General features: G+C 43.9%; 1 protein-coding gene across 3 annotated transcripts in view; it reads right to left on the bottom strand.

The window, feature by feature from the left end:
- Positions 1–8,777, bottom strand: part of LOC122920535 (snake venom vascular endothelial growth factor toxin ICPP-like) — an 88,360-nt gene extending 79,583 nt beyond the window's left edge. Inside the window, exons 1-2 of one of the 3 annotated variants that reach the window (XM_044270116.1) lie at positions 8,436–8,777; positions 8,101–8,273 (exon numbers count right to left, since the gene is read on the bottom strand). In XM_044270116.1, the coding sequence (XP_044126051.1) occupies positions 8,101–8,166 (66 nt within the window). In that variant the 5' untranslated portion in view covers positions 8,167–8,273; positions 8,436–8,777. The remainder of the gene's footprint in view (positions 1–8,100; positions 8,274–8,435) is intronic. The other 2 variants (XM_044270114.1, XM_044270115.1) reach the window with 2 other exon arrangements.
- Positions 8,778–9,291: the final 514 nt, after the last annotated feature.

Consider the following 9,291-nt stretch of genomic DNA (forward strand, 5'->3'; position numbering starts at 1 on the left):
TGTGGCTCTGCTCCCCGGGTGCCCAGCAAGTACAGTATTGTGGTGCTCCTTAAAAAACTTGTGTTGTAAAGCTAGAGGCACAAACAACCTCCCAGGGGGACAAAGATCAGGAACCTCTGCCTGGGCTGCCTGAACCTCTGCCTCCAAATCAGGATAAAGAGCAGAGACGACCACCCCTTCAGCCAAAATGGGACCCGGGTCTTCAAAGTTCCCCCCTCCCAGAAAACAACGTGACAGGGCATCCACCTTCACATTTTTAACCCCAGGGCGGAACGTAACAACAAAATTAAACTTAGAAAAGAACAAAGTCCATCTGGCCTGTCTCGGGTTCAGACGCTTGGCCGATTCCAAGTAGGCCAGATTCTTATGGTCTGTAAACACGGTAATGGGGTGTCTGGCACCAATGGCGCCATTCCTCAAAAGCTAATTTGATGGCCCACAACTCCCTATCTCCCACATCGTGATTTCTCTCTGCAGAAGAGAGTTTCCTTGAGAAAAAGGCACACGGTCGCCATTTGGCAGGAGAGGGACCCTGAGATAAGACCGCACCCACGCCCACCTCAGAAGCGTCCGCCTCAACAATAAAAGGTAGAGAGACATCAGGTTGTACTAAAATGGGAGCTGAAGCAAAACTTTGATACTAGAAATGGCTTTAAGCGCATCTACCGACCACGAAGAAAAATCTACCCCCTTTTTAGTCATATCAGTGAGTGGCTTAACAACAGAGGAATAATTCAAAATTAACTTTCTGTAATAATTGGCAAAATCCAAAAACCGCATCAGCGCCTTCTGATACTCAGGAAGCTCCTAATCAAGCACAGCGCAGACCTTCTCAGGGTCCATGCAAAAACCAGAAGTGGAGAGAAAGAAACCAAGAAATTGAATCTCCGGAACCGCAAACACACATTTTTCCAGTTTAGCGTACAATTTATTATCCTGCAGAATCAGCAAGACCTGACATAGGTGGTCTCGATGAGTCTTGAAATCAGGAGAAAAAAATCAAAATGTCATCCAGATACACCAGTACAAATTTCCTCATTAAATGATGAAAAATGCTGTTCACAAAATGTTGGACGGCCAGAGCATTCATCAAACCAAAAGGCATAACCAAATTCTCGAAATGACCCTCAGGGGTATTGAAGGCCGTCTTCCATTCGTCCCCTTCCCTGATCCTGACTAGGTTGTATGCCCCTCTTAAATCCAACTTAGAAAAAACCTTAGCCCCAACAATCTGGTTAAATAGGTCCAGGATCAGAGGAAGCGGATATGGGTCACGAATCGTGATACGGTTCAGCTCCCTGAAATCCAGACAAGGTCTTAAAGAACCATCTTGCACGTTTAATCGCTCTTTCAGGCCTTTCTTCTAAGGATTTTAAGACGTAAGATGATGTTACTGGATTACATGCTATCCGTGCTTTCTTATTGACAAACTCAGAGAACTCTTTAAAACTTGGGAAGTTCTTGCCTAGATCTAACTGTTCAGTCACATAGCGATTCCATCTAGAAGCCACTTCTTCAGGTAGCTTAGTTAGCATCCTATGATTTTCTAGATAGTCATTCAGTACTTCCAGTCCTTGAACGTGTGGGATGGCATTGCTGTATGCTTGCAGGAAGTCACCATACTCTTGGAGTCTGAAGTGTTCTTTAGGACCTATTTTAGGCAAGTTATTCAATTTATCTCTAAAAGCTCTTAGTACTAAGAAAGGATGACCATCTTCCTTATCTTCCATTTAATTTTTCCCAAGCTTGCTTGTTGGCTTCTACGTCTTTTATATAGAAGTTTCCTTCAAGATCTTTCTTTGCTTCCCCACCAACATATCTCTGAAGGTAGAATAACTCAATGATCATTTCAAAACTTGCCTTCCACTCTATTAACTTCAGTACGTCTCCTGAAAATACAGTGGGTTCCGGCATGGGAAGTCTAGCGAGGACTGTTCTCTGTTGTCCTGTTGGGACAATAGTTGTAACACTCTCCTGATCATTGCCGTGACATCTAGGAATAGAATCATCCGGTTCTATTTTCTCAATTAGTTCTGAATTTGGCGAGTCCTTTTTTTAATCTTTTCTGGTAGAGATAGAAGGTAAATTCACACACCTTTCTCCTAACACTGGACTAGGCCTCTCTGTTTTTCTGAGCAGGGATGGAAGGATAATAACTTATTCTCTCACAAAATACTGGAGATTCCCTTCATTTCTCATGGGCGTAAGTAGGAAAGTCGCTGAGCTTACCTTACATTACAAAATGAATCTTAAAAGTATATTAGCTTTTTCTGCTTCTGTGAACACAAAATATAACAGTTATATGACATCCAAAACATGATGTCACAGTAAATAACTCTGCTTTTGTCTTTAACACATAAATATAGGAACTGTATTAAGGGTATTAGCAGATCTGGCTGTATACACATATAAGCTATACTAGCAACCTAGAACAGGTCTTAGCTGGCCAGCTACAGGGTGAAATATTTCCTTCCGCGGACCTTCCATTGCGGTGTGCCAATGACCACAAATTATCTAAAGCTCTCCGAGTCCACCAATTTGTATGGCAGTAGTTGGTGGGCTAGCAGTTCCGACAAGCCAGCGGTCAGCCATTGGGCACGAGGATTATCCGGTGTCATTATTTTTTTTTTTAACGCTCAAACATTTTGGCCACGGAAGCCTGTCTTGTGCCAGATGAACGCTACGATGGCATGGTGGAAGGTGGAGTGGAGGACAAATGGGAGAAGAAGAAGGAGAAGAGGCAGGACATGGAGCACCGGGAGTGAGGCTTTGTGGGTCCAAAAGGTGTTGCTCCCACTTGGCTCGGTGATGGGAGGCCAGGTGCCTTCTTAGGGCGGTCGTCCCTAGGTGATGGTTGGGCTTACCGCAAATTATGCATTGACAGCACAGGTTGCAGATGGCAACACTAGTGTCAGAAGCTAACACATTAAAAGAAGCCCACACTGTGGAGCCATGTGCCGGCGTCCTGGGAGCACAAGATGTGACTGTGCATGGACGGATGGCTTGCTCCAGATACATTTGCAGTCTGCTATTCGCCTCCTGTGTACTGTGAGTTCTGCCCTATTCTCCTCCCTATCTGCTGCTCCGTCTCTCCCTCTGAACTCCCCTCTTTTTCCTCTCTTGTGGGCACCCACGTGACGTCTATCGACAAGTCATCATGATCACCTTCACCACCACTGACATTAGAGATCTCGGAGTAGGCAGCAACAGCAGGGATCACCCTCCTTTGGCTGATCTGGGTACTGTCGTCAGACCGCTGGGTGGCGGCCGTTGCTACCTCCTCTTCCTCATCCGATACCAAGAATGGCTGCGCATCTGTAAGGTCTGGGAATGGGTGGGAAAATAATTCCTCTGACTCAAGTGGAGGGGCAATAGTGGTGGTGTCTTTGGGGGTGCACACAGCAGAGAGTAAGGAGGGTGGAGATACAGAGGATGAGGAGGGTGCAGAAGAGGAAGGCTGAGTAAGCCACTCAACCAACTCTGGTGCGTCCTTTGACATAATCGCATGCACCTTTTCCAACTTCGGCTCTGGCCTGGTGCACCTGCCCGACCCCTACCACCCTGCGGAACGGCCTGCCTCTTCCTCTGCCTGTCATTTTCAATATGACCCCGTGCCAAAGTCCCTAGAGAAGAAGAGTATTTATGGAAGCAGGTATATCGCAGGCCTCAATCAGTATTTGGTGGAAGCTGGTATATTACCCTCAAGCAGTAATTTTGTGGATGCTGGTATATGGAAAACCTTTGTCACTATTTTGTGGAAGCTGATATATGGCATGCCTCAATCAATTGTTAGCTGAAGCTGGTATATCACCCTCAAGCAGAAGTTTTGTGGACGCAGGTATATAGAAAACCTCTATCACTATTTTGTGGAAGCTGATAGATCGCAGCCCTCAATCAGTATTTTCTGGAAGAATACAAATGCACTATAATATACTTTCTATGTTAGAAAGTATATTATATGTATATCACACCCTTTTGTGTATCACACCTATCGATAGCACAACGTTACCAGTCCTTAAAAGGACTTTTGTGGCCCTATTAGCTAGCGTTTGGTGTCCCTAAGTTCCTAACAGCCTGTCCCTGCTCCAAAATGCAACCTCTCTCTACACTGGCAAAACACATAATGTAAAATGGCTGCCAGATCGGGTTCTGTTATAGGGTGGGGGTGTGTCCATGTGCTGAAACGTCTCAATTAGCTGTTCTGAATGTGTCATGGGTCAAAGTTCAGCGTAATGCAAAAGAATATGGCACACGCGGACATTGCCATATGTCCGCATGTTCAGCGGATCGTGAATGTGCAAAGTTTGCCGCGAACCGACCGCCGGGCGAACCGCAAGGCCATCACTACTATATATTACTAAGACTAGATAGGTTTCATAAATGCAGCTGAAGTATATCACATAATTGTCAAGCCTTCGTAGGGCAGGGCCATCTATCCTTCTTTACCAGTGTGTAATTGTCTTGTTCATGCTTAGTGCAATTGTCTGTATTATGTATCTATACCCGTTATCATATGTACAGCGCCATGGAATGAATGGCGCTTTAAAAATAAATAATAATATTTAGTGCTTTTAGTATAATGGACTGCAATCAAACGTTGCCTTATCCGGCAAGCAGTTCCGTCGCCGGATAAGGCCTTATCCGGCAAAACGTATGCCAACTGATGGCATTAGTAAGACTGATCAGGATCCTGATCAGTCTTAAAAATGCCTGATCAGTCAGAAAAATGCATTGAAATGCCGGATCGGTCTTTCCTGTGTCATCTGGCAAAACGGAATCTGGCATTTATTTTTCTCACAGGCATTCCGGTATTTTGAACACTAATACATTCCTATGGAAAAAAATGCCGGATCCGGCATTCAGGAAAGTCTTTAGTTTTTTTCGCCGGAGATAAAACTGTAAGCATGCTGCGGTTTTATCTTTTGCCCGATTAGTCAAAATGACTCAACTGAAGACATCCTGAACGGATTACTCTCCATTCAGAATGCATGGGGATGTGACTGATCAGTTATTTTCCGGTATAGAGCCCCTGTGACGGAACTCTATGCCGGAAAAGAAAAACACTAGTGTGAAAGTACCCTTAATGGAACCTGTCACCATGAATATGCAGTGCAATCTGTAGGCAGTGGTGCACCTAGCCTTTCTGCTGCCTGAGGCGAAAACTGAAACGGCGCCCCCCCATGCCAATTTATTAACCTAACCCCTTTGCCATAATGAAAGCATTCAATGCCCATGGCCCATCTGCTGCCCCCCTCTTGCTCCTTCCTGGTGCTGCCTGAGGTGATCGCCTCACCTGGTCTCATTGGTGGTATACCCATCTGTAGACAGCATGTTATAGAGCAGGAGGAGCTGAGAAGATTAATATGTATTTTTATGGGAAAAAATTCTGTATAACTTGTAATTTATTCATTTAAACCTCTGCTCTTTCTAGGCTTAAGGGTCATATGGGCAGTCCTATCAGTGATTGACGGCTACCTCTGTATACATAGTGAGGCAGGGTTACCTGTCACATGGCTCTTAAGCCTAGAAAGAGCACCAAGTTTTACTGAATCATTTATCTTAAAACTATATATCAACCCGCTCAACTCCTCCTGCAGTCTATCATGCTGCCTGTAGATTGCACTGGATTTTCATGGTGACAGATTCCCATTAACTCAGTTCATACTCGCCTCTGCTATCTCTGTAATATTTGTATAATTAATAGGGTTGACGCAGTACTGGTTCTTGGTACAGACCCCACCACCCCCCCCATGACTCAGCCACCACTGTGCTGAGGGTGGTTTCTTATTTATATTTATAATCAAGGCTTGTTTCTTATTCAGTGTCTCATTTGTAAAAAGTAAAGTGAGTTTTTCAATGGTTTAGTCGTAGGACAACTGCATTTAAAAGAAGGGAATTCAAGAAATTTGTCTGAAATCAGCTTAGCCAAGGGTGATGATGGGCATCAGACTGGAAATTTCGAATTTTTGTGGTTAAAGGGGTAACCACTCAATGGCTTAATTCCTGGCTGGTGTCAAACAGGAAATGTACACGACAGTCAAGAATGGGTCTGTATCACAGAAACCCCTAGGTTGAGTTGCACTGAAATTTTGACATAGGAACAGAAACCCAGAACAGCCAGATCCAGAATATGCCATACACTTTCGGAGCCTAATGGATCCCATTGACTATAATCAGGTTTCTGGCATGTGGGTACCGATATTCTGACAGACATATAACCACTGCATAGAGTGGTATTCCGTCCTTTTTTTTTCTTTTTTTTGCTGGAATCTGCAAGGTAGGCTCCTGCTGGAACCTCTGCTGCAGATGTGAACCAAGCCTTAGACTTTGTAGCCTGGATACTTTTGAGTCCCCGGTTTACATACTATTAAAGCTCAATAAAACTCCATGTATGTTGACCACACCTCGACTGGCCAGTCAGGGGCACCAGACTCATCTACACTTATCAGGTCAGTGTATGGATACAAGTGCTTATAAAATAATCACGTATTTATTTACATACTTCATAATAGCATATATATATATATATATATATATATATATATATATTGGGGGTCATTTATCAAACCAAATATGTCAGTTTTTTGGTTTATAAATGTTGCACAACATGCCAATTGCAACTTTTTTGCCAGCCACTTTTCAATGTGGTCTATGTTTAAAGCAAAGTGAGATTAGACCTGGATTACAGCACATTTACTGTCTGCAACACTAGAAATGGTGCAGAAATGTAAAAAAAAAAAAAAAAAAAAAAAAAAAAAAAAAAAAGGCACAATCTACGCCAGGCAGCCTCCTGGTATACTTTTTAGGACTGAGTCATACAACACAATGCAGTTACACCAGATACTTGAAAACTGTGCATAAATTTGGTTCAACCACACAATGCAAAAGCAAACTTCAAAGTGACATAAAAACAATCTCAATGATAAATGACCCCCTTTATATAGTTTATAATTAGCCCTTTATAATGACCCCCTTTTATATGGAAATGACTCCCGCTGCATCACTGTACAGGCATTTAGGAGTTTCTCAAGCAGACATGGCAGAGCTGATTTGTCCAGTTTGAGATTTGCAGCAAACTAGTCTGATTCAGATCTCGGAGAATAGAATTTTCCATTATCTCTAATAAGGAAGGCGCACATCGCAGCGTAATAACCTTCAGGCGGATTGCTATTGTAATTATCCATTTGCAGAATTAGAGGTTATCAGACTGCATATCTCTTCAAAGCAAGGTAAAACAAGTTAAGCAGATAAACCCATTCTACCGAAAGGGGGTCAGATGGACCAAAAAGTTGGACTGTCCCTTAGAAAGCGGGTGGTCAGAGGAAAGGTTCCCATTCTCTGAACAGTTTTTCAAGCTCATCGAGAGTTGCACGTACATTCTCCTGGTTGTGTAGGGTTATGTCATTAGACAAGACAATCACCTGAGCCCCTGCATTCTGTAACAGTGCAGTGTATCAGGTTGTACCTAGAACAGCTGATCGTGTCATAGTATTCTTTAATACTGTGCACAGTGATAGCTCTCGGAGTTAAAGGGGTAATTATCATGTAGAGAAAGTTAATACAAGACACTTACTAATGTACTGTGAGTGTCCATATTGCCTCCTGTGCTGGCTTGATTCCTTTTTCCATCACATTATACACTGCACATGTCCAGTGGTTACAACCACCCTGCAATCCATCAGCAGTGGTTGTTCTTATACAGTATAGGAAACATTGCCAACCTCTCTGGTGTCCGGGACCATGGGAGCATGCATAGGCACACATGCGCAGAAGTGCCCATCCTGGCCACCCTGTATCCGCACTACCCCTGGAAACAACCAGTGCATAATACAATGGAAAAATGACTCAAGTCAGCACAGGAGGCAATATGGACAATCACAATACATTAGTAAGTGCCTTGTGTTAACTTTCCCTACATGATAAATGCCATTTGCTGAAGTGAGACAGCCCTTTTAAGATAATGCATGCATCTTCAATTCTGTCGAATACCACTGAAACACATTCTGATATAGTTGTCCCAAATGACAAACTCAGCACTGCTACATCTGTAGCACTGCTTGGAGTCAGAATACAGTACATTAAATCATTTTTGACGCTTACCGGAGTCAGGATACAGAGTAAGAGGACAGAAAACCACACGAGAGAGCTTCCAATCACACAGTCCATTTTACTGGATGGGTAGCTGAGATCCTGTTCTTAGAAGCCAATCCTACACCTTGCAAGGCAGTCGTGCGTCGGCGTCTTTTCTATGCAGATTCATTCACGTGCACGGTCTGTTCAATAGAGAAGGAAGGTAAGAGAGGGACAAGGACAAAGTGAGAAAGGCTGGTTAGACAGGGACATAGTTATTCCAAAGGGTCCAGCCCCCCATCCCATGTAAACTCTCACAAAGCAAACACAACATTCCTTGTCCAAAAGAAAATAGTCCCAATTACCAGGATTTGCGTGTGCCATAGAAGAATGTGTATGGATTGAGCTGCTTCTCCTTCCTTTTCTGCTTCTCTCATTCTGTTCCCTTGTCTCTCCCCCTGTTTCCTCCCCTTTGTCTGTATCCTCTCCTCTCTCCTTGTGATCTGCTGTCTAGAGAACTTGTAGCGGGCAGGACACTGGAGGTCCTGACTCTTCACACAGAAAGGTAGAGGAGATGGACAGATAAGCAGAGGGTGGTGGATAGGAGGGATCCACAGATGAAGCCAGCGCTGGTTTGGATGTGTAGAGGGAGAGCTGGGCGAGCCCTCACACCCCGTGCACCCAGGAATGGACAGCACAGCACATTCTGACAGCCACTGTTTGAACTACATGTGTGTAAAGAGAGCGACTCCTAATGTGCATGTGCTGGTGACTCAATGCACGTAGGACACGGATTTACACCCATCTCTAAGAACAGTAAGGCCACTTTCACACTAGCATTTAAAAAACAAAAACGCTTCAGTTTTGTCCCCATTCATTGTCAATGGGGACAAGACTGAACTGAACTGAACAAAATGCATTCCGTTCAGCTGTGTTCCCAGACCGGAGAGCAAACTGCAACATGTTGTAGTTTGCTTTCCATCCTGGGATGCGGAGAAAGACTGATCCGGCATTACCTACAATGCAAGCCAATAGGGACGGATCCGTTTTCTCTGACACAATAGAAAACGGATCCGTCCTCCATTGACTTTCAGTGGAGTTCATGACGGATCTGTCTTGGCAATGTTAAAGATAATACAACCGGATCCATTCATAACGGAAGCAGATGGTTGCATTATCTGTAACAGAAGCGTTTTTGCTGAACCCCCTGCTGAACTACAA

Source organism: Bufo gargarizans, chromosome 10, assembly GCF_014858855.1.
Source record: "Bufo gargarizans isolate SCDJY-AF-19 chromosome 10, ASM1485885v1, whole genome shotgun sequence".
NCBI classification, from domain to species: Eukaryota; Metazoa; Chordata; class Amphibia; order Anura; family Bufonidae; genus Bufo; species Bufo gargarizans.